Genomic DNA, 26,423 nt, shown 5'->3' with positions numbered 1-26,423 from the left:
AAAAAAGTATACTCTAAGGCATAGGGAAAATGTTGAGAAATAATTTTTCTCTATTCTTATTTGGACAACACACAAATAAATGATGCAAATGATTAAAAAAGCTCTTTTTTTCCTCATGTCTAATGAAGATTAACATCAGATAATTTTCCCCTTTAACTAAGTCACGTCACTCTTAAGTACAAATTTAATACTTTTCCTACTTTTATTTCTTGTAAGTAACAAGCACAGATTAAATAAACTTGGAAAATAAAGTACTTAAAGAAGATAAAAATCAGCAACCATTTCCATTAGAAACAATACTGTTATTTAAGAACATTTTTTTTATAATTTTCTATGCATACATTTAAGAACAAGTGTGATATTACTTTAATACATGATTTTTTATTTGTATTTTCTTACATCATTAACTATTTTTCAAAGTACATAAGCACAAAGTTAACATGCTTATAAATGATCAATACTTTATTTTAGTAGTTAAAAAATATAAGGGCCAGTATGTAGCTCAGTGGAAGTGTACTTGCCTAGGTGTAGCCTAGGACTGAAACAAACAAAACAAGAAAAAAGCAGTTTTGAAAACTGATTTTTCCCCTAAATAATAATTTGGTATATTTTTATTTCTTCTCTTTTAATTTTGTTTCTGTTGATAAAACTGATTACAATAAGTATTTTCAAACCATGGTAAAACTAATTATCATATTTTTAAAGCATGATAAATATTTCAGGAATTCTTATTTACACTGTTTTATAACTCTATCAACAATAAGCCAGTGAAGGAGTAAATCTAAATAATTTGTTCTGCAAAGCACCCCCTGGCTTCTTAACTATACAGACAATTTTCTGTACTGGTAATTTTTTTAATTCTATTTTACTCTTGTACTTTGAATGATACATATATAGTTGTTGTTTTGAGACAGGGTCTCACTATGTAGTTGAGACTGACCTGGAACTCACTATGTAGTCCAGGCTGGTCTTGAACTCACAGTGATCCTCCTACTTCAGCTGCCCAAGTGCTGGGATTACAGGGGTGAGAAACCAGGCCCACCTGATAATTTTATTATATAGGGATTTACAGGTTTTACACACTTAAACCTTACACTGTTTTGGGGTGGGCACTCTTAACCTCTCAATTTACATTTCAGATAAATGAAACACAGGAGATTGCATTTTATTTAGTTTAAGAATTATCTTTTTATTATAGACAGTACTGAGTTTTATCTTTTTAGTTTTCCAGCTTTAATTGAGTTTACTGGTACATTTTAGGTATACAGTACAGTTACATTCATTGTTGGGATCTTGTACCTCTACATGACAGGTCTTGGTTCTCATTTTTTCCCCTAACAGTATTGAGTTTTATGTGCTTGCAATATTTTTCTGTATCGTTCCAATTTTTTAGTATATGTGCTGCTGAAGCGAGCACTGCTTGTAATATTTTTAATAAAATTCACAATAACAGAATATTTTGGGAGATAGGTTGAATATAATTGCATATTTGTATTTAAAATTTAAGAAGTGAATATGTTTTTGGTTAAAGTGTGACACCTACATCTGTTTTTCTTCCTCCTAAAACACCAATAAAAGGATCATTTTTATTTTAAGTAGCATAAATCCACAGGTATAACAAAGAACTGGGAGAGGCGCATGCCTGTAATCCCAGCACTCGTGAGGCTGAGGGAGGAGGATCACTGTGAGTTCGAGACCAGCCTGGGCTACATAGTGAGTTCCAGGTCAGTCTCAACTACATAGTGAGACCCTGTCTCAAAACAACAACAGCAACAAAACCAAAACAAGAAAAAAGTGAAAGCTATAGCCCAGTCACTGCCTTCCCCTTGAGCCCCCTGCTTCCTGGCGACCCGCCCTCCCCTTCTCCCGCAGCCGACTTCCGCAGGCCATTTCCGAGAAAAAGGAATCGTATTTTAAGTCCGCTATCCAGAACCTCCACTCTTCCGACCCCTTTGCTGATGCAAGTAAGGGTGATGACCTGCTTCCGGCCGGCACTGAGGATTATATCTATATAAGAATCCAACAGAGGAACGGCAGGAAGACCCTCACCACTGTCCAAGGGGTCGCTGATGATTACAATAAAAAACTGGTGAAGGCGTTTAAGAAGAACTTTGCCTGCAATGGTACTGTAATCGAGCATCCAGAACATGGAGAAATAATCCAGCTCCAGGGCGACCAGCGCAAGAACATATGTCAGTTCCTGGTAGAGACTGGACTGGCCAAGGACGATCAGCTGAAGGTTCATGGGTTTTAAGCGCTTGTGGCTCATTGAAGCTTAAGTGAGGATTTTTTCCAACGAGTAGACTATCCCCTCTGTTCCCTGTCACAAGTTTAAAAACCTCACGGCTTGTATAATGTAACCATTTGGGGCCCGTTTTCACTTGGACTAGTGTAACTCTTTCATGCAATAAACTGAAGAGCCATGCTGTCTACTCTGGAATCCCTCATTTAAACAGAGCTCACGTAGTACGTGCCCGGCAGTGTGCAACCTGAAACACTGTACCGTGATGTTGCAGCAGGGCCCCAAGACCGCAGGCAGCTGTGTCTGGCCAGGAGCTCTCTGAGCTCTCTAGGCACAGTCCCTGGCTTTAGAAGGTCCCCACCCCAGCCGCCCAGGGACCCGAGAGCAAGGGGGAGAGGCAGTGGTGCGGCTCCACCACTAGAGGGAGCGGTTGGCGGCAAAGAGCCCTACCCAGCAAGGTCGTGACCCCTAGCTGGCTCCCGGGGGGCCTGGGGATCAGATGGCATAGCTAAAGACACCAAACCCAGCGCTCAAGGCCAGCCCAGTGCAGTTAAACTTCTGACAAGGGGACAAACCCACCTGGAGACAGCTTGCACCTCACACGCAGCAGCTTCCCAATGCCATGTGAAGTAACTGGTTTTGATGTTATGTAATGTATTTAAACCCTTATTTAAATAAAACTTGTTTTCAGAAGTAAAAAAAAATTTTGAAAGCTATAAGGAAAGATGAGAGGCAAGTGACCTAACAGCCACAAGCAAAGTGAAGCCTAAAGAGGAAGTAGGGAAAATTGAAAGCCAATCAGATTTACACTGCAGAATTTCCCGAAGTCCGAGGATTTGGGGCATCAACAATCTGGAAGTGGAGGGTGAGGTGGGGGAAGAGTGGCTAAAATAAGAGTGATTAATTGAAAACCTCTTTAACAAATATTTAGAACTACGGGTGTAAGTCAGGAGTAGAGCATGCGCTTAACATGCACAAGGCCCTGGTTCAGTCCTCACAATCAAAAACAAACCCCAAAAACCAAAACAACAAAACCCCTTAAATACTCAGATCTCCAGATTCCCTTCCCATCTTGAGTGGTATTAGAAGTATCCTAATCCTATTAAAGGAAAAGACTGGAGATTGAATCTTTAAAGACACAGATGGAGGGAGTGATAATATCTTTAAAGATTAGTTATATATAGGTAGATTCTCAAGCTGCTTTTTAACATTCAGTTTCCATAACACTGGCAGCCAGGCCTTTATCTGACATGAAGACTAGAAGAGTTTTTTCTAAGTTATCTCACCAGCCAAGGAAGAAAGACTCTAAGGCATCAATATTGGAAGTTTGCAACTAAATAGTACATTTAGATTGTAGTCGAGATCTAGATGTTTACTTGGGTCCAAGCTACAGATAACAAGAGGCAGATGAATCTTCATTAACCTAATTAACCCAAATTGTTTGTATGGCAGACTGGTTGTAACTTGAGGTTCTAGCATTAAGTGTATAGAAAACTATTCAAATAAAACAAAGTAATTATTAGATACATGAAAGTAGGGAAAGCAGGGAAGAAAAAGTAAGCAAGCAGTTTACTACATGTTTCAGCTGTATATACTGTTGTCATGGTTTATATCTAGACATCCAGCCAAAGCCTCATGTGGTCATAAGAGGTGGCTAGATGAAGGTGTGTGATGCTGGGATTAAGAATGTGATTTTGGGCTAGGGATTTAGCACACTGGCACCATGCCTGCCTTGCAAGTGCAAGGTCCTGAGTTCAAACCCCAATACCTCCTCTGACCCCCAAAGAATGTGATGCTGGAGGTAAGGGTGCTCCACCCTGGGTGTGCAGATAGGCTGGAAGAGATAAAAGGGACAGAAAGGGAGGCCTGCTGCTATTGCTTCTGCTTCTTCATTACTTTGCTGTTTTGCTGCCCTCTGCCTGCCATGAACTATTTCTCCTCTGTGATACCCCTCTTCCACGGCACCCTGCCCCTGAAACAGCCAACTATGAATGGAAACCTCTACAAACTGAGCTACAATATATCTTTTCTCCTTTAACTTTGTGTGTCAGGTGTTTTGTCTCAGCAATGAGAAAAGTAATTAAGACAAATCCCTACAGTAGTAATAATATAATCCTTCAATAAATTCCCTCTCACCCATCTTCCTTTATTTATTCCTTTTCTTCTGCCCCTCTTTCTTCTCATTTCTCTCTCTCTTTGTAGATTCTTTCTGGAAAACCTTATATTTTCGCTACTTTTGTCAGAAAAAAATTAACTAGAATATTAACAGATGGAATAAAAATGTTGAAAAATAATATCATGAGCAAATAAAGCTTAAAAAGCACGAGTGTTCCAGTATTATAAAAATCTCTGAGAATAATAATAAAGTTATGGAGAAGACTGGTAAATTGATCTTCCTGGACTCTGAAAAGACATTTGACAAAAAACTTTAAGTAGTATTTATGAGACTTGAAAGGATTATAACTTAGAGGAGTTTCTCCTTTGCCAAAAAATAAAAATTAACCACATTTTTAACATTAAATACTTAAGCTATAAAATGAAATCTGCTAAAATGTAATTTATATAAGGTATAAGAACATGAGATACTTCTATAATGGGAGCAATTATTTTTGAAAGGCCAATGCCTAAGGTTAAGAACTATTATGTTTTTATGATTTCCAAGTTTATGCTTTATATATTGCAAACACTTACTATATATAATTGCTCCAATGGTGAGGTACTATAAGAGCTGTTTGAAATAATTTTTTTTGTATGATTAAACCTGTAGCTACCTGTTAATAAAACAATATTATACAAGAACAATCTCAGGTGGTATTTTTCTAGCCAAGTACAAAGCTGCATCTGTATCATTTGAGTGAACAGAATGTGCATGCGTGTATGTGTGCAAGTGTGCCTGAGGTACCAGGCAAACACTGGTAACAACAAGCTGAATCTCTAGCCTCATTCTTTTTTTAATCTATGAAAACTCATTTGGAGAACCATTCATTTCAGTCCACAAATTCTCTTACCTGTCAACATGTTTGCAGTATTATTTTTCTTTACCTGCTGCCACCACAGAACTTAGTAATGGTTTATCTTTTCTTTTTTTTTTTTTTGGTACCGGGGATTGAACTCTGGTCATTGTGTTTGTGAGGCAGGTGGCAGAACCACTGAGCTAAATCCCCGGCCCTGTAATGGTTTATCTTTAACATTTCTTAAGTCAGGCAGTAAGATAGCTTATATTAGGGGAAGGAATCATACATTTCAACTTTGTCACCTGGGTGGGTAATGCTTTAATTTGTGTAATATTGTGTTAAAATTCATAAGCGGAGGAGAAAAGGAAATAACATCAGAGGAGCTTTGGTAAAGATCAGAGGAAATGCAGCTGTAGCCTTCCCATTCATCAGTTTTGCCCTCTGTACAGAGTACTACTATAATTTATAAGGATGGTTCTCTCAGAAATTCAGGACAGTCAGCAAAAGCTATGAGACTGACTTTTCTTTTTTTTTTTTTCCCCTCATTTAGTTTATTGGTACATTTTAGTTATACAGTACAGTTACATTCATTATTAGGATCTTGTACCTTTACATGACAGGTCTTGGTTCTCATTTTTTCCCCTTGTCATTTCATTTTCATATATTTTTCTTTTCCCTTATTACCTTTCCCCTACCCTTCTGGCTTTCCCTACACATTTAGCCCTTTTCTTCCTATTTCACATTGTCAATTATCTCATTAGGATCTTATGTACTATTATAGTTTTTCACATCAGATAAATTATTTAGTATTTACATATGTGTGACTTATTTATTTCACTTAGGAGTATATCCTCAATATGTATCCATTTTCCTATGAATGAATCTAATTTCTCATTCTTTATGATTGAGTAGTATTCCATTTTATAGAAAAACCACATCTTCTTTATCCAGTTGCCCATTTGATGGGCAAATGTGCTGTTTCCAAGTTTTAGCTATTACAAACTGTGCTGCTATAAACATAGGTGTGCATATATCTCTGTGATATGATTCTTTTAATTCTTTTGGAAAGATACCCAGCAGAGGGAATGGTTGGGTCAAATGAAACTCTAGTTCCAGCACTTTGAGGTATCTCCATGTTGATTTCCATAAGGGATGCACCAGTCTGTACTCCCACCAACAGTGGAGAAGGGTTCCTTTCTCCCTACAAACTCAACATTGAGACTGACTTTTCTTTAAGAAATTGTGTATCTCTAGAAAATTCCTGAAGGTGTTATCGTGAATTAAATTCCTACCAGAAAAGTCTTTTTAGCTTTCTATTTTTAACTACAAGTATTTCTGGTGGGTTATTACTCCTACCTCTACTATATTTTGTCTTTTTTCCTTCAAAGTTTGCAAATAGGCAATATCAACTGGACAACAAACACTTGATAACAAATACCTGAAGACATAAGCAGATTTTAACTTTCTGTTTATGCATATTTTGCTTATCAACAAGTCCATAAGCAAATACTGAAACAACTGAGTTGCCTTCAAAGAAATGGAAACCTGAAATGATGGCCTTCAGGAAATGAAATGTTTTATTATAATATAAAATTATATTTTAAGGAAAGATTATTCACCAATAATAATTTTTACAATTGCAAATGGTTTTTATTTTTAATTCTTTGCGTTAGTTTCCTTCCAATTGTAAAGAAGCATATTTCCAATTTTAACTTGTCCTAATCAGAAAGAAGTACAACAAATATTAAATAGAATTCACACAATATTGAAATCATTGGCCATCAACTTACTCTTGAATCCAAGATATTTAACTAAAGGGGATGCAGTGGCAGTAAGTTAGCATGTGTGGGTAGTTTTGGGGTGCAAATCCTCTTTTTTGTCTTCTTCATCTGAGTGCTGTTCATACAGCTTTTTCAGTTTGTGAAAATTCATTATGTTGTATGTTTATGATATGTACACTTTTATGTTTACATGCTACACTTCAATAAAAAATTAAAAAGTTGTGGTTCTGCTCATGTTGATGGTAGTTAACTTGTCCTAATCAGAATGAAGCACATTCATTCTGAATGAAGTTAAGGGCTGAATATTGTTAGTTTGCAAAATTAGGTTCAGAGGTAATAGCCGTGATTCTGTGGTAAATGGGATAAACAAGTATTTTGAGCTCCAACCTTTAACATGGATACCTATTATTTCATTATCTCTTTCTCAGTTAACTGTTAGTCATCTATTTTTCACTTTACAAAAATTGACTACACATTAAGTATCAGTGCCTTCTAAGGGCCAGGGATTGAATGTATGAAGAGGAAACTAGTATCTGTCCATGTCAGAGAACTGCTAACTAATTACTAAACCCATTCTTCTTTTTTTCTGGTCATGCAATTAAACTTTATTTCCCAATTTTCCCATTGTTAGGGGTGGCATGTGACTGAATCCACAGCCTATGCAACAGAAGGCTTGCTCCATGAAAATCTACCACACAGTATTTCTTCCATGCTTTTCCCTACTCTGAACTGATTGAAGTGATTATGACAACCTTGAAAGCTAAGTTCTTCGGCAAGTGGAATCACAAGATGGAAGAAGCCTTAATCATTATCTTGCTAAACATCTTGAGGGCCACGTGCTAATTAAGAACTGATGTTAGATTTCATGTGATGAAAATAAGCTTATTTCATGTTTGAGCCATTATGCTTTTACTTGGTTTTCTATGCCAACTGACATGGTGAGTTTAAGGAGGTGATTAGCTTTTAAAGAGATATCAAGTAGGTTATAATTTCGTAAGTACAATAATAGGATAATAAATGTTACATGAAAGCAGGAGGAGGGAGCAGTTAATTCTGCCCAGAAAGGATTCTTGAAGTAAGTAATATATAAACTGGACTCTGAAGAACAAGTACGTGAGAATTTACTAGGAGACAGTTATGGGGAAAGAGCAACAAGAGAAAAAAGAAAGTTATAAACAAAGGCATGAATTAATATAAATAATATAGCTATAAATATTTACATATAGCTAACTGTGTTTGTGAAGGGAACAGTGGGAATTCAGATTAGAAATGTGGTTTGGGGCCAGACTAGTACACTAAGAAGAATAAACATTATCTTGTAGGCAGTGAGAGTCATCAAAACTTTTAAGTGACTGTAAGGGGAAAGACTGGAGAAAGGAAAATTAAGTAAGAATGATCTGTAAGGGACATGAAGAAGAGAGAGCACTGACAAATTTTTCTGAGACAAAGATTAACTTGAATAGATGTGGGGTGAGTAGAAGAGGGGGGATCATAAAGAGCAGTTAAATGGTTAAAGGTAATCCTGAAACATCTAAAGTCCTAAGTACAGAGGAAAGGAGATATTCTGAGATCAGAAAGCAACTATAGATTGTAGGAAGAGGAGAACCATAATTAGTTGTTTTAAAATTACTGAGTGTGAACCACTTTTCTGAATACCTTAAACAGATCATGAGGGATTATGGGTCTGGCTTATCATCTATTCACTATAGGAACAGAACATCTTTGGAAGTGAGAACATGGGAAAGCCCTGAATTGAAGTGTAAGTAGATCTCTAAACTACCATAGGAAGAAATGCTAATTTTTTGAATCTTATGTAAACAAAACTGTAGGAATCAAACAAACAATTATAAAGGGCATTTTCTGGTTTCACAAGCAAGCCATTTTCCCTCCCCAGAATACTCAATGATACCAGTTTTCTTTTGTTCTTCCTGAGGCATTCCTCCCACATACAAGTGAATATACCTAAATCTGTCTTCCCCCTTCTCTGCATATATACATTTTAACCTCTCCCTTCCCCAGCAAGGGACACCTACTTACTTTAGAGTGGCTCCCTTGGTTTTAATCACATCTCCATTTTTTAGATAAACATATTGTTGTGCTCCATTTCCTATAATTTCTTCTTTATAGGGATTCCGTGGGAGTTTTTTAATGCAATAGGCAGTGTCTAGTTAAAAAACATGTAAATATATTACATTAGATTTAGATGATTCAGCTTTTAAGAGATCAGTTTTTATATAGCTAATGCTTATGAACGCACAAAATACTACAGGACAACAGAAAAATGGGATGAATTATAGCAGCTTATCACTTTTGTTTGTTTGTTTTGAGACAGGGTCTAGTTTCATAGTTCAGGCTGGCTTGAATTCACTATGTATTCCAGGCTGGCCTTGAACTCATGGCAATCCTCTTGCCTCAGCCTCCTGAGTACTGGGATTACAGGTATGCACTACCATGCCTAGCTTATCTCTGGTATATAAATACAGTATTCATATATCTCAGTAGAGAAGCTTTTATTTTCCTATGCCCCTTTGTGACTTTATAGTCATTTCTTTTTTTTTTAATTTTTAAAATTTACCTTGCTTTTATTCACCCAAACATGGGCCCAAGCAATGAAAGTAACACAAATTCATCAGGTTTCCAAAATCCATTAGTACATTCTCTGGTAAACAATTTAACTTCAGCTGTCTTAACTTAATAAGTTATTTCTATTTTAGATAAAAGTCTGCAAGTAGTTCATAGTGCAGCTATGATAATAGGACAGGCACTGAAGAGGCAGTTATATGGAACTGGAGAACTTTTCTCTATCCAGGTGGCTACATATGATAGAGTAATCATGGCAGTAGCTAATAAGAAGATGCTAGATATGGTTTTTGCTCTGAGTGCTGAAAGGGAATCCCAAATCTGAGATTAAGATATTTAATCTTTTTTTTTTCTTTTTTCTTTTTGGTTTTTTGAGACAGGCTCTCATTATGTAGTTGAGACTGACCTGGAACTCAATATGTAGCCCAGGCTGGTCTCGAATTCAACAGTGATCCTCCTGCCTCAGCATCCTGAGTGCTGGGTTTTCAAGCATGCACCACCATGCCCGGCTTAAGATATTTAACCTCTAACGTAAGTTTAAAACATACTCCTATTTTTTTTTTTTTTTCTTGCGGGTTTTTTGAGACAGGCTCTCATTATGTAGTTGAGACTGACCTGGAACTCAATATGTAGCCCAGGCTGGTCTCGAATTCAACAGTGATCCTCCTGCCTCAGCATCCTGAGTGCTGGGTTTTCAAGCATGCACCACCATGCCCGGCTTAAGATATTTAACCTCTAACGTAAGTTTAAAACATACTCCTCACTGACTCAAACAAAATCAATTAACAGATGTGTCCAATTACTAACCAGTATACTATGTATAGTGAATATATATACCATGGTTTCAAAGCACTTAAAATGTGTCATGGTTGGGAAAATGAAACTTACCAAGGGAACCAAAGACCTATACTCAGTATTACTGAGCTATATCTCCAGTCCCATATAATTAACAGGAACAAATCCTCAGTCATTTTTTAATGTTTGAATAATGCTTCATAACATCACTGGAAATATTAATTTAAATTGATATGAATGTGGTATTGTTTATGTATATACAATATATAATTAAAAATACATTCTAATTGAATAGCATACATGCAAACATTTGACTTCTAGAACTCAGATATGTAATAGACACCCACTGTAGTTGCAAAATAATAAAACCATTAAGTAATAAAATATATTTTCCAAGATTTACTCAAAACCAAACCACACCAAATCACCTAAGCAGCGTTAGATTACAAAGTTCTCGTGTCTAGTAAGATATTACAAGTTCCCCAAATTATATTCTGATTGTTTTTTGAAAATTTTGTAAGCAGGTTGCTTTTAAGTTACTGTATCCTCTCACAGAAATCTTATTTAATGGCATTTATATTTTTAGTATGATCTGTAAGAATACAAGTGGTCAACATGGTAAAGGGTCTGAAACATTTCTGCCCTATCAAGAATTAAACAAAATTGAGTCAGGTGTGGGTGTGGCATGAAATATTATTTCTCATGAAATCTTAAAATTTTACTGGCTATAAAAAGTACTGTCAAAAATTTGCCTCTATTTTCTTTAAATCAAATGAATAGGTAATCTATTATACAAATATTTACTGTTCAGTATGGAGCCTAGAATTATTTTAATTTTTAAATTGAAGGAAATGTGTCAAATATGCATTAATGAGTGCCTGGATAAACAAATAATGGTGTATTTACACAACAGACTATGTCTTGGCAATAGAAAGGAACAAAACTACTGATACACAAACATGGGTGAACTAAAACACATGATGCTACATGAAAGAACCAGACAGTGATTATTCCATTATGTGAAATTCTAGGAATGGTAAAACAGATACACAATGGAAGAAAACAGATTAATGGTTGCTGGTAACTGGGAGCAGAATCTCTGCAAAGAGACTTGAAACTCTATGGGGTGGAGGAAGTGTTCTATATCTCGACTAGAGTGGTCACACAGATATTTATATTTGTTAAAACTCACTAAAGTGTATACTTAAAATGGGCATATGCTATATATGTAAATTAAAGCTCAATATAGTTGATTTATGAAAGGGAAAAAGTGGGGCATAAACATTTCAATCTTTCAAATTGACATTCATACTAAAACAGAGTTGACCAAAGTGACAAAACTAATTTAGAATTCTCAAGATAATTTTTAAGTCCACAAAATATAATGGGCAAATTGACTACAGAAGCCAAAATTGAGGAAAAGTTAGAATGAAAATTTAGGAGTTCCTTTGGCAAAGAGTCCCCTTAGGCTGGAAGAAGAGGTTAAGAAAGTTAGGTTAAAAGGTTTTGGTTTTTAATAACTGGAAGCCTGGGGATGCAGGGTACAACAGCTTAGCTAAGACTACCCTAATGTCCTAATTGCAGTCTAAAAAATACCTTATAAATATTTAAAAATATTAGTTGAATGCACATGCTTATCCTTCTTTAATGTCCTTGACCCCTTGCTATACTTAATATTAAGCACACTGTCATTTTAACATCTTTCTTTCTGTTTTCTCTTAAATGGACATGTCTTTTTCTCAGGAGCTCAGTGTTTCTCTCCACATACCCCTACATAAAACAGCCACTGCCTTAACTTTACTCTTTCTTTTTGTACAGCTTTTCCTTCATAACACCTACCACTATCTAATCTATTATTTATTTAGCATTTACCTTCCCAGTTAGAGTATCCCTTATCTAAAATGTTTGGGACAAATCTTTCAGACTTTTAAAAATAAAAGTATTTGCAAATATATAATGAAATATCTGGAGATGGGAACAAAGTCTAATGCAAACTTTGTGTTTCACATATTCCTTCTACACAAAGCCCACAGGTAATTTTGTACAATATTTTTAGTACGTTTATATTTGAACAAGTAGTGTGCAAAAATGTTTTTTAAGGCACTTTGGATTGTCAAATTAGGGATGTTCAACTTGTAGAATGAATGCTTCATGAGAACAGCAACTGTTTTGTTTGCTGCTCTATCCCTTATGCCAAGAACAGACTAACATATAGCAGTCACTTGAATATTTATTTAATGAATAATGAATGGATGAATGAAGGTATATAATGTGGGATAAAAGAATGTGAGAATGAGAGTCGGTAAAATGTCAGGGTTGAATAGGTGTTGGAGAATTATCAATACAGAGATACTTTGTCTGAACTGCAATATATCTTGGTAACTGCCTTAAAGCTACGAAGGTCTATTTATATGTGGACAATAACGGTATTTACCTCACAGTATTAAAGTATATAAAGGGTTCGGCACAGTGCTGGCATAGTAAATGCTTAACAGTTGTTAAATGAAATTGAACTTTTTCATTGGGTATTATGACTTGTATCTGGATGTCCCCCCCAAAGCCTCAGTGCTTATAAGTGGGGCTTTAGGGAAGTGACTGGATCTTGGGCATGTGATACAGGATCATGGGTGTGTGATAATGGATTAGTCATTCATTAGTTTAGCATAGTTGGGGGTGTGGATGATGGATTTACTGAAGAGGGAAGACCCATCCTGGGTTTGGATGGCACCAACCAACAGACTTGTAACCTGGATGGAATAAAAAAAGAAAGGCTCCAAGTCAGCTGCTCCAAGCTTCCTGCCTGCCACGCCATGGACTGTTTCTCCTCTGCCATGGTGTCCTAGCTTGGAGCCAGCTGGCTATGGACTGAAACTTCTCAGAGGTTATGAAGCAGAAAACACAACTTTTTCTTTTCATTGTTAAAATTAGGGACAATATACATCAATTTCTAAAACTACTGTAGCTTAAACAATAAATTATTCCCAGACATCATTTTCCTCAATGAACTTAATGAATATTTTCTGTTTACCATTACTGATGCTTTTACAAATATCTCCTATGCCTCCAGAATGATCAGGATGCCAATGAGTCACTAGGATTTCCTGGATTGTTGTGTTAAATTCAACCAGAGCTTGCTTTAAATAGCTGATATATTCTGGAATTGATGGTTCTCCAGTGTCAATGAGGATTCTCCTGAAAATTAAATGGAAGATAATTACACAGTTGGAACATAGAGTTAATATGAGCATATTTTTCACACATACTATACCAAATTTAAGAAACTTTATAAATTATTTTACTTTCAACATGCTAGGAAACCAGCTATATGTTACTTTATTTTAATTGTAGTAATTTTACTGTAAGAAAGTTCTTTGAAACAAATTATAAATATAGGGCCAGGGATTTAGCTCAGTGGTGCTGCCCCTACCTCGCAAGCACAAAGTCCTGAGTTGGATCCCAGGTACAAAAAAATTTATAAATATAAATCTGAACAAGTAATAATAGCAGTAATCTTGAACACTTACACAGCAACTAAAATAAGCATGGCACTGTTCCAAATGACAAATATTTAAGGGATATATTTCATTATTATATTCAGAAGTTAAATAACTCACCCAACTATATATCCCAAATATTATTAAGTTCAGAAATTACTCTGCAAATGATAAAATCAGCATTCAAACCCAGATATTCTGATGCCAGAATATATGCTCTTAACTATTCAGCCTTTCAGATCTTTTACACATTACTCAAATGTTTCACAGATATGAAAGAATCTGACTCAACAGCATCCCCAAAGAGAACTGGCCTTTTGCAATAGATAACAATGAAGTTTTATATTTGTGTCCCTACGCATAAAAAGGAGTGCAGAAAGCATAGAGAAAAGGTCAGCTATTTTCTTTACTTAGACAATCCTGTTCTATTTTTTGCTTGTGGTTGTGATCCTTACACTTTGTTTGCTTTCCTCACTTAGGAAATCAGGGGACACTTCCCTTAAGAACCAACTCATGAACTTCTTACTTCATGCTGTTTCATAGTAACACCTGATTAATTTAAACTGAGAGAAGGCAGTCTTGATGAACAGCCTGAATCATTAATTCATTCATTAAGAATGGTTTATAAATTACCTATTATTTACATGCCTTCATTTTACGCAGAAAGCAAGATAAACAACTTGGCTTATTTTCTAGTGGATGGTGGGAAGGGGAAGCTATGTATGATCAAAAACAATAAAACCATAAAAAGCATTTTACAGAGCATTAAAATAGGGTAGGTAGATAGACATTTGATGACTATCCCCCTTTTTGTATTGGGGACTGACTTGGTTGTCCCTGCAGGGCAAGCACTGCCAGTCAGCTACATCCCTGCCCTCGGATGGCTATCTTACATTGGGTGGATTTGTTTCCCCGATACCACAGCTAATAAAAACAAACTGGTTTTATATTAATTTATAATTAGAAGCTTTGGTATGCTATTATACAGTAATGTAACTATAGATAATAATGTACTGTACATTTCAAACAGCTAGTAGAATTTAAGTTTTTACCATAAATTAAAAAATGTATGAGATAAATGTTTAATCTATCATTATACAATATATACATGTATCAAAGCATTACATGATATCCCATTAATATGTACAATTTTTGTTTCTATTAATGAGCTAAAAAAAGATTAAAAAAACTAAATCTGGCATCTCACTGGAGAGCAGGGTAGTGGCCTCATGGCCAGCTAGATTCTATTTATATCCTAAATTCTGTGGAATAATGGAACAGTGTAGAAGTACAGTGTGGAAAGGTCTGTTCTTCAGATGAATGGCCAGAGGTTATACCTATCCAAGGGAGCACTGTAAGGTCCTGATTGAAGTGAAAATGTAAGGAAGAGATTGTTCACACAGAACATTTAGAACACATATCAACAGAACTTTTTTTTAAACAGCTGGATGAGGAAGGGAAGGGACGGGAAGGAATTGATCATTCTGAGGTTTCTAGATGATTGGTGTGCCATTAACAAAGACTATAAAAACTGCAGGAAACAAATCTGAGATGAACTTGATTTGTGTTTAACAGTGAACTTCGATGGAATTCCTAACCATCTCCCCTTGCTGCTTCTCCAAAACAATTAGCAGGTAACATTAATTTACATATTTATTCACTTTGTCTACCTCCGTATCTTCCATCACTCTAGAAATGTGAGTCATCCCATGAGGGTCAGAATACTGTGTTTGATTTAACGAAGCTATGTTTTATTTTCATATCTATAATACATTCTGCAATGCTTGGCCCTGTGTAGACTTAGTTATACTAAATTCAAAATATGCAAAACTTATAACACCATAGTATTTCCACATACGATCCTATATCCTAATCTGATTTTGGCTACTTTTATGTATTTGAGTTATTTGGTGTTTACTTATTTCAAATTCTTTATGCTTCCTAATTAGAGTCACTTGAACTACTGCGGGGAGGTCTTCTGGCCTTTGAGAAGAATCATTCCATGTTTTAGATCAAGATGTCTTAATTATTTTCAAGGCCCCTTACTATTTTTAAATTGGTATCTTCCCTTCTAAGAAACTGTTTTGAAACATCTGGCAATTTAAGACTAAATTTAAATCTTAGTATTTTAAATAAAGACCAGGTCATATCACACTGGTCAATATGACAAAATAGGGATAACACACAGATAAGCTAAAATCTAGCAGCAAGGGAAACATCTTTTGGACTGAGTGTGCCGTTTGTAGGTCAAAGTCTGACTTATGACAGGTGTTACCGTTTATACATAAAATGATCCCCCAAAAGTTTCACATGTTCAGAGGTAGGGCTTTTGGAGGGTGACTGGCTTATGGGGGCACTAAATGGATCAATGGATTAACCCACTGATAAGTTTATAGCTGAATGTACTGTTAAATAGGGCCTGGTTGGAGGGGGTATGTCACTGGGGCATGGCTAGAAGTGTGTACTGTATTTTTGACCCCAGCTCCTTTTCTGTTTCCTATCATGGACTGAGTGGCTTTTCTCTGCTGCTCTTCTACCATGTAATTTCTGACCTGTAGCCAGCTAACCATGGCCTGAATCCTCTTAAACTGTGAGCCAAATAAATCTCTCATCTTTTAAGTTGCAGGCAATAGGTATTTTGTACCAGAGATGGCAGAGTGACTAACACAACAAGCCTCTGACACTAGATAACATGGTTCCTGAGCCTCTTTCCTTTAGGTCTCCTAGTAGTCCTGTTTTGGTCTAATAAAACTGGTATTTGCAAAGGAAGGACGTTAATACTGAGGATAACAGGACTTTCGCAAATCCTTGAATAAACACTATCTATTCAGAATGGAAAAGTAGTATCTGGATGCTACAATACCTACAAATGAGTCTGTAGTATAAGCATTAAGAGAAAATGGTCACATAGGTTAACATCTTGATACAGCAATTAAAACCATTTAGAGCTTCTATATTGTATTTTGTCTTTAGAAACTCTAGGGTGGTACTATTTTTTATTTTACAGAAAAAGAAATCAGTCTTCAAAAAGAAAAGTGACTTTCCTCTAGGCCTTAAGAGCCAACAAGAGGCAGTGCTGGCAAGCACTAATGTTCAGGTAGAAGGTCCACTTCATTTAAGAGACTAATTTTCTCTCTGGAAGAGGAATGCTTAGGCAAGCCCCTGGAATTTCTCATGTGGCATAAATAAAATTTCAGTTCTGGACTAAACAAGTTCTGTCACTAGTTATCACAGATGATTTGATAGTATTATCTTTATTTGGGCTGTTTTGTTCTTCATGGTCCCAGTATCTCCAACTCAAGAGGTAATTTTGCAAATTGAAGTTAGTTAACTGGTACATAGAAGGAAACACAGTAACTATGTGCTGCATGAAAAAATTCAATTGATGGGAAGTTAGTGGAATCAACTACTTATGGCTATTTTTATACCAATATTGAGGCAGTTTTCACCTGCTCTATCAATTTTCTATCATACTAACAAAATTATTTTTTGAGCATCCACCCAGTGTTGTCTAGATCATATAAGTAGAAGCAACAAATAGCTACATTGTATGCTTTTCACATGCGGACATTTATTGTTTTCAATGTATGTGTTCATTTGCTACATAACCCTCATTTTATAGGTAAGGAATGTGAGGCTTAGAAAGATAACTATATGAAAGTAATATAGCTAATGAATGGAGCCAGGATTCTAATCTAGGCTCCAGAGCTGTAACTCTACAGGACTGGGATTTCCTATTATAAAAGACAATACTTGACCTCAAAGTATGCGTATTTTTGACAGGAAACGTTAAAGCATGCAACTATCAACAAGTTTTCTTTTCTTTCTTTCTTTCTTTCTTTCTTTCTTTTTTTTTTTTTTTTTTTTTTGATTTTTTTTTTTCTTTTTTTTTTTTTTTTTTTTTTTTTTTTTTTTTTGTAGTGGGCACTGAACCCTTTGCACTGAGCTACTTTTTAAAATTTTGAGATAGAATCTTGCTAAGTTATCCAGGCTGAGCTCAAATTTGTAATTCTCCTGCCTTAACCCCCCCAGAGTTCTGGGATTACAGGTGTGCATCACCTAGCCTATCAGATTCCTGAGTACTGAAGGAATATGGAAATATTCTGGCAACTTGGACTATTGTGTTGATTCAAATGCTTACTGCACATCTGTATAACAATATCACACAGTAAAAACTAAGAAAGAAGGTAAAGAATACTTATTCATTCAGCAAATATTTATTATACTGAGGGGACAGCAATTAATACATCTTCAAAGTTACGCTCTAATGGGGCAAGGAGGAAGGGAAAAAAAATTAAACATCTTACAAAGAATGGAGCAAATTACTCCATGAGAAGAATGGAGTGCTAAGACATTGCATGGCACTGACACAGTTTGGGGGGTAGGGAAGGCATCCAAGAGGTCATAGTATTTCAAATGAGCCTTAAAGGGTAAGAGAAAGATATACACATGTATGATGAAGTCCCCAGGCAGAAAAGATGCAACTCACTTGAACTACATAGAGGAACCAGTATGCCTGGGATGAGGGAACAGACTTGAGATGAGCTGGATGAGGCAGGTGGGAACCAGAATATGCAAGGCTTTTCTGTTTTGATTTTTAAAACAACTACTCCAGCTACACGTTGGTTGTTGAATTGAAAAGGGACAAAAGTCAATACAGGAGGATTTTAGAGAAGCCTATACAAGAGTTGAACTGGCTCTTGGACTGGCTGATAGCAGTGGACATGAAGAGATCTTCAAATGGATTGGATGTGTGACAGGAAGCAAGGAAACGTCAGGGAGTGTACTTAAGCATCACCTTTCATTAAATATGGGGATAGTTTTGTTTTCCAACACAGTAATGACAGAAGGGCTTGGTTTAGTGGGAAAGACCACGAGTTCAGTCCGGGAAATACTGTTTCAAGAGGCTGAGTCATGAGAGCAGAGATTAAGAAACAGCTATTCGAGTCGGAAGATCACACTGGCCATTCCACTTCATGAGTTTATGTAATAATATTAAGTAGCATCAGATAAGGAGCCATGAATTTGTTTCGACAGTTAGTTTCGGATCTTTTAAGTCTCTTTAGCACAAGCACTTTGCTATGCTGAATGTGATTCTAGTGCTTAAAGATAGAGTATGTTATTTTTCATACAACATGGCCTCTAAAAGCAAGCCAATTTCAACAGGTTTTCAACAGAATCAACCATCTGTTTTAAGCTGGAAGAAAAGCAGGTTGTGTTGAACTTACACTGATCTTCAACATGGTGCTCTCCTACATTTTCTAGGGTAATACTGACTACATGTAATTTTCCTCTTAGGTACTGATTTTAGATCTAGTTTAAAATGACCCACTGAAGACAGAATGCCTGTGGGCTTACTGGGTTGAGGGAGGACCAGATAAGACAACTATACCCTAGAGATATGGTTTTCTGCTTCGTTTTCTATCCCCCAGGACTCTTGAAGCAGCCTAAGGGTCTTGTAGCTACTTGAACTTGCCCTGTTTACTTTGGACTTAATTTTTTTTGAACCGGAAATCGAATTCAGAACCTTGTGCTTGTGAACCAGGCAGCGGAACCAGTGAACTAATCTCCCGGCCCTAGGACCTTGTTAGGCAGGTGCGGCGCCAATGAGCTTCATCTCAGGCCTTGAACTTAATTCTTTCGTCAACATGAGTTGCAATATTTCCAGTCCCTCCTATTCTCCTGCTTTAGAAATTCGTATTTACTGAAAAAGGGTAAATCCAATAGATACTTCAAACGAAAACGCAATGAACTACACTTGTCACATACAATTGTAACAAAAACCAAAATCAGTTATGGTCAGCTCTTCCAAAGCCAGGTGTGGTATATTGAGTTTGACCACGTCAAGTTACTTGGAAGCAAGATAATCCTGCCCTCTGCTGCTGAGTTATGGAAATGTCGCCAGCACAAACGTTTTTTGTGAGGGGAAGTTATACTCCATGTAAAACACCAGGCAAAGTCAGGACAGCAAAGTACTGACTTTTTTTCTTGGACTTCTGACTTCAGGAGATCATAATTAAACACGATTGCCCTGGCATTCAAATACCAAGCAAAGTAAATCGGGTTTCAAAGGCAGGGTTTTTCTTTTCTTTCTGTTTTTTAAACTGACGTCACCCTCGGTTAGAAAGGTTACCACCTGGCTTTTTGCCCGAGAACTAGGTCCCGGGTAGGTCCCGGCATTCCCCGCAGCCTATACTTCGCTTCTCCGCCCTGGCCGAGCAGTGTCGGAGCCCAGCTGCGCGGTTCCAGAAAGCACAGCCCGGAGTGTACACTGCGGGTAGGGACAGGACGTTTACCTGGAGCCGGTCCCCACCAAATAGGTGTTGGTGCCTTGCAGGGTCATGGGACCAGGATTACAGCCTAAAACGCGTACCACCCGACAGGACAGCCTTTCAATGTACGGCAGCGCAACAGCCATCTCCGCCTCAGCTTTCCACCAGCACTCTCCGGACCAGGCTTCCCTAGCCAGTAGCCAAACAGTAGGCCGGATGGGAGGGGATGGAGTCACGTGACACGCCGCGCGGCCGCTGGACTGGTCGGAGCCCCTCACCAGCCCGAGGACGCCGCTGCGTCGGGGCGGGACCTGGTAGCCTGGCCAGGGGCGGGGCCAGAAACCACCTGACCCTGCGTGGGTTGCGTAAGCGGCGCTCGTGACCTGCAGCTGCTTGACGAGGCCTGAGGCGAGGCTGGAAACTTTTTGTGGCGCTTGCGGAGGCCTGTTGCCTCTGAGGAATTTATGCTTTGTCAAGCAAGTGCGTGCAGGTGGATGAGAGGCACTTTAATCAGGGAAGGTGACAGATCAAGGGGCAGGCAGATTTAGGGTTGAGTACTGAATCCTGGAAAGTACCGCCGCTCAGGTTTTTAAGGCGGTGGTGGACTGTCTTAAGGGTGGCCTTTTTCTCTAAGTAGTGGTAAACTAGTGCTTAATATGGCTTTTAGTTCCATGTTAAGTGCTTTTTACATACGTATATATATCTCAATCCTCAAAACAACCCTAAGGTAGGCGCTATTCTGTCTTCATTTTATAAGTGAAAAACGAAGTTTGGGAGACGTTGAAGTGACAGCTCAGAACCGAGTTCTGTGCCCGGAGCTTCCTGTTTCTCTCGCAGCGGCACTCTCCCTCATGTGCAAATTAATTTTGAGATAGGGTGGTGGTGGTGGGAGATGCTCAGGAATCTCGGAAGGAGCCCTATTTATGGTCCAGGGGAGTACTACTACATTCTCTTCTGTAATTTTACCTCCTCAGGGAAATAGGTTGGTCTGTGGAGTTTTGTAAACCAGAAGTTTCTCATTTTCTAGCAATTCCTTTTCTAATTGGTCGAGTTGGAAAATACTCCAGTTTAAAAATTTCAATTTTAAGTTATGTAAAAAATGCACGTTCCTCTGAGCAATTCCTTCATGATAATTGTATGAATGACTCCCAAAGACGTAGAACATAGCCACTGTCCCACTGTACTTTGTAAAATTTTTAATAGTACATATTTATAGTATGTAATATCTCTCTTGGGGAGTTGGTACATATGCATAATACATTTCTTTTTTTTTTCATTTCCATTGTCTTCCCTTCCTCCCCCCTCTGCTCATCTCTTGATCCTCTTCCCTCTCTTTTTGGTACATGTTTTCAGTACATAAAGTTAATACTTATATGTGGAGTTACTTTAAAAAAATGTTGAACGTGTAGTTCTAAAATTTAGTATGGGGGATGGGGATTTAGCCAAGTGGCGCCATGTCTGCCTGGCAGGGTCCTGAGTTCAATTCCTGGTACCCCCCCCAAAATATACAAAATTTAGGATAATTATTTTTAGCATTTTTAAAGAAGAGACTACTTGCTGCTACAGACATTTAGTTCCCAATTCAGCAGTTTAATATTTCAGAAAACGTGTAAGAAATTTGTGTCTCAAAAATGCACATTTTGTGGAAAACTTTCAAAAATAGTTACTGAAGTAATCATAAATCATCCTTAGGATAAATAATATGCCCTTTAAAGATGTTTGGAGTAACCATCAAAATCTATCAGACATTTTCATCTTACCAGTATTTATTTATAGCCATCAATTAGTGGCTCTTAGGGCAGGATGTTACTTTTATTTTACCTTTTTAAGATCTCTGCTGGAAGGTTGGTGAACCCTGGAGAAGAGGATGAAGTGGTAATTTCTTGATCATAGTCTTCGTGAGACTCTGGGCAACTTATTTCCCCACCGGTTAATCATTATCCCTTGTAGTTTTCATCATGATTTCATTTAATTCATTGACAAGCTCTGCATTTGACACATGACAAAATTAACCCAATAAATGATGCGAGTTCAATGATTTGCCTAGGGGCATATAAAAGAAATGGTAGAATATAAAGGATAGTGAACATGGATTAAAAAACGAGGTGGTTGTGGGATACTGTATATAGGTTGAGCTCAGAAGAGAGATCTAGAATGTGCATTGAAACTGAATCTTTGGGGATAAATTTAGCAATATGACTTTTGTTTAAGTTCATTGCCAAGAAATAAGAGTAAAGATTTTTACTTTCTGTCTAATTACATTATAAGTGTTTAGTCCATCTCTAAGAGTTGCCAAAGTCCTGCCGGTTTCACATTGCTGAATAGCCTGAGTTCAGAGTCACCTCTGAGATTTAAGGCCAACTATTAGGTGTGAGCCTGTGTAAAAGTGAAAAGAAAGTTAAACACTTCCAACAACAATGGCACAAGATAAATATTACCATTCCAATAGGTATAAATGGGATAGAAAAAAATGAGACCAAAGCAAGGCCTAAATCCAGCAGGGAAAACATTAAAATCCATAGTTTCATGCATGGCACTCAGAGCAATCTGGCAAGATGTGAACTCCAAAGGGCTTGGACAGCCCTGCCCCTCTAGCATTGCTGGTGGTTTTAGTCCTCTTGGGTTCTCTCTTGGACCATCTTTGCTCACTTCTTGTAGTGATATCCTAAGTTCCTGGCTTCTCCAACATTCTGAGATCTCTACTGTACTCCCTTCGCACAGCTTCACACACTGCCTGGCCTCCAAGGCCTTCTGAAATCTGGGTGGAAGCCTCCCTGCCCCTACATGTCTTGCATTCTGTATGTGTATAAATCCAGCACCATGTTGATAATGCCAAGGTCTGCCACCAACTAGAGCAATAGCCAAGCTTCCTTCTTCCTCCTCCGCCTTTCTTATTCTTCTTCCTCCTCCTCTTCCTCCTGCTCTCCCTCTTCCCCTCCCCCTCCTTGTTCTTCTTCCTTCTCCTTCCTTCTTCCTCCTTTTTCTTCTCCTCCTTCCCCTCCCCCTCCCTCCTTCCTCCTCCTCCTCCTTTTTCCTTCCTTCCTCCTTCCTCCATTTTTCTTTCTTCAGGATTGAACTGTGGACCTTGCATTTGTGAGGCAGGCAGTAGCACCACTGAGCTTAACCCCTGGCTATGGCTATAGGAACACTGGACTAAATCCTAGGGACTAGGCAGCCCCATTCAGGACCTTGGCATCCTAGGGTTTTCTTTTCAAAGCAAAGTCATTCACCTTTGCAATTTTGAACCTTGCTGATTTCTCACATTCCCTCAAGGCATTTTTCCTTTTGTCCAATTCCAAAATACTTGGCTTCCTGTTAATGCTAATCCTTTTAGCAACTAAGTTCTCTTCTGCTCCATTTTTGCAGGCCCCAACTTTACCAGAGTTGCCTTTCTGACCAAACTCAAAACTTTTAAATCATTCTGCTGGGATATTTGCTCTTGATTTGCAAAGTTGAGCTGGCTAAAAGCCCCCAACAGCAGCCATACCACTGTCTCAACATTAGACTGCCTTGAAATTTCTTCTACCAGATTAATTAGTCTGCTTCCCTTAATTTTAGTTTATGGCAATGTCTCAAGACAGGAGAAAAATGTAGACATTTTCTGGCAGAGCATAACACATGTTCTGGAGTCCAACTGCCAATGGAATCTTTGTTCCCACCTGAAACCGCCTGAGCCTAGTCTTTACTGGATGGATTTTTATCAGCATTCTGGCCTGAGCTCTGACTAGAATCTCATTAAACTCAGCTCACAGCATTCTAGGACTGCTTCTCCAGCTGGCATCTCCAAACCAGACTCATCCTGCAAGTAAGTTCCAAAGGCTTTTCAACCACATGGCCAGGTAGCATCACAACAACAACTCCACTTCTGTGGTAGTAAAATCTGTTTTAGTTATTTTCTTATTGTTGGGCCACCTACAAATTAAAGGAGAAGCTCACAGTTTGTAGAGGTTTCAGTCCATAATTGGCAGGCTCCAAGGCAGGGTGACATGGAAATGGGTCATGGCAGAGGAGAAAGTGCTCATGACATGGCAGTGGTAGGCAGAGAGGGATCAAAGGATGAGGGAGGGAGACAACCTTCCTAGGTCACACTTCGAGAGACCTACCTCTGCAGACCAGGCTTTACCTTGAAGCATCACATTTAGCTATAAACTCTTCAGTAGCTGAATCCACTCATGAATGTCACATTCTCATGTTTGAATCAATACCCCAAAGTTTCACCTATAAGTGCATGAGTCTTTGGGGGACATGGGCTAAGTTAATGATACTTGTAAATTCTTTATCAGTGTATTTTAAATTAAGAATTCTGTGAATCCTTGGCAAACATGGCTTGTTCATTTGTATATGCTGTGAGGGAAATAATTTTCTTAAGACTTAATTGGCAAATACAGTGAAAGCTTGGGATCTAATCAGCCAATAAAAGGAATCATGCTGTTTCTTTCCCTCAGTGAGGTAATTACAAAGAGGTATACTGTATCTACAGTGACACAGACATCACTAGATTAGAAATTGCCACGTGACAAACAGATGATTTCAGTTTCCTTTTAGTTCAAGCTTAAAGGATTATATGTCCTATAATTATGCTTATTTTCAGTGAAGAAGAAAGAAAAGATTCACAAGATGAAGATTTTCTAGAAGGGGTTTTGAATTAAAGAAAACTTCTATATTGACAAGTAAGTCTGTACTTTATATTAGTTAAATTTGGTTGATAATTTTATTTCTTCAAATATTATTTTATCAAAGAGAGATCATGTACAAGGGTGAAGGTTATGTATTTTGGGTGGCAGCCAGATAGCCACATAGCTAGGTTGACTTTAGAATATAATTGAATTAAAATTGTCCTATTAAGTCAGTAAATGTAACAAGTCTCCTCGAAACCAAATTTTGTTGTTTGTTTTACTTTTCCTAAGGTGGTATTGGAATAATGATCAGATGTACAGGTAGAGATAAATTGTCTTTTACACAAGTTATAAAACTGTGGCTTTTGTGGGCTGTCTTTATGAGAACTGCTGTATTGATTAGCTTGCCATGTAGATTTCCTTCCAGTTGAAGTTATCTTCTGCCTGACTAAATTAGTATGGACATTGTCATCTCAGATTAATCTGTTTAATGTTCTGTCAAGAATCCAGTTTGTTTCTTAGAAACAATTTTTCTCATCTTGTAAAACTTGACATAAAATTTCTGTGTTTTTACGTGTTCATGATAGATAAAGAAGTTCTCTTTGTGGGCAGAGAGATTAAGAAATGCCTCACAGATTGCTGAGCTATTCTCTGTAGTTTTAAGGAAATTATTTATATTTAAAATCAATTTATATGAAATTTTAGAATTGTTGCATTTTAGTTGTTTTACTATTCTGAATGTTTATAGAGTTTTGCTGAGAAAAGTCTAGAAAATGAATTAAAGAATTTTAATTAGAAAAGTGTAGCCTTGAATCCTTTGCAATTCTAACTATATTCCTTTCTCTTTTTATGTTAATACAGAGAACAATAATACACAATAGTTTCAGTCTATCTTAAACCTGTGGGTGCTATGCCCACGTGTCATATTCAAGCAGCTCTTACTATTTTCTGTTCTCTCTTCATAGACTGTGTAGTATATTGTTGTGGTTATGATCCAAGTATTGGAGGCAGACAGACTTTACTCACTAGAGATAATTCACCTAAATATCCAATATTGCTAACCTTAAATTTTCTGTCACCAAAACAGAACTAATAATACCCTTCTCACAGGAATTTGTGTGGATTTAGTGAAATAATATATTTGATGAAATAATATAAAACATTTCCCTCATAGTAAACACTTAGTAAGGGTAGGTACTATTACACTGTTTGTTTTTCTATTCTATATGGATTTTTCTTCTAGATAGTAAATCCTAAAATGTCACATGTTAAATAATGATGTTGCATCAGGATTTAGATACACATTAAACATACCCAATATAATTACGCTAAGAAATTTCTGTCAGTATTTTATGGAACTTCTGTTTCTGGAGGATATACTTGAGATCAAGTTTTTCTTTCCATGTGGAAAGCTTTCCATTTGATATTCACATGGCTAATTCTATTACTCAAATGCCTGCTTCTAGTGAGTCTGGCTCTGATCCACCTCATTAGAGTTACAGCTCATGATATGCCCACTTCTACTCCAACTCCTAATCTTCCTTACTATATATTTTTTTTTCCTGTACAGCACTTGTCATCTTCTGCTATATTTAATTTACCTATTATTTTTATTGTTAATTGACTTTTTGTGTTAGGATGTAAGTTTCACAAGGGCAGAGAATTTTTTTTTTTTTTTTTTTTTTTTTT

At 37.2% G+C, this 26,423-nt stretch overlaps 3 protein-coding genes across 4 annotated transcripts in view; 2 read left to right on the top strand and 1 right to left on the bottom strand.

The window, feature by feature from the left end:
- Positions 1-20,344, bottom strand: part of Lactb2 (lactamase beta 2) — a 27,607-nt gene extending 7,263 nt beyond the window's left edge. Inside the window, exons 1-3 of the mRNA XM_010609007.3 lie at positions 20,143-20,344; positions 13,381-13,544; positions 9,015-9,141 (exon numbers count right to left, since the gene is read on the bottom strand). Coding sequence (XP_010607309.1) covers positions 9,015-9,141; positions 13,381-13,544; positions 20,143-20,264 — 413 coding nt within the window. The 5' untranslated portion in view covers positions 20,265-20,344. The remainder of the gene's footprint in view (positions 1-9,014; positions 9,142-13,380; positions 13,545-20,142) is intronic.
- On the top strand, positions 1,639-2,282 carry LOC104851717 (eukaryotic translation initiation factor 1-like). Its single transcript, XM_033759651.1, has 2 exons — positions 1,639-1,644; positions 1,808-2,282. Exons 1-2 carry the CDS (start codon positions 1,639-1,641, stop codon positions 2,252-2,254), a joined length of 453 nt encoding a protein of 150 aa, XP_033615542.1. The 3' UTR covers positions 2,255-2,282.
- Positions 20,345-20,425: 81 nt separating the features above from the next.
- Positions 20,426-26,423, top strand: part of Xkr9 (XK related 9) — a 33,329-nt gene continuing 27,331 nt past the window's right edge. The window contains exons 1-3 of one of the 2 annotated variants that reach the window (XM_010609010.1): positions 20,426-20,598; positions 23,677-23,923; positions 24,710-24,788. The gene's annotated coding sequence lies outside the window, so the exon portion shown is untranslated. Of the gene's footprint in view, positions 20,846-23,676; positions 23,924-24,709; positions 24,789-26,423 lie in introns of both variants that reach the window. The other variant, XM_010609009.1, reaches the window with a different exon arrangement.

Source organism: Fukomys damarensis, unplaced genomic scaffold, assembly GCF_012274545.1.
Source record: "Fukomys damarensis isolate Sample0158 unplaced genomic scaffold, DMR_v1.0_HiC HiC_scaffold_5, whole genome shotgun sequence".
In the NCBI taxonomy this organism is placed as follows: Eukaryota; Metazoa; Chordata; class Mammalia; order Rodentia; family Bathyergidae; genus Fukomys; species Fukomys damarensis.
The sequence above is the reverse complement of the archived record's forward strand: the minus strand, read 5'-3'. Positions and strand labels throughout refer to the sequence as shown.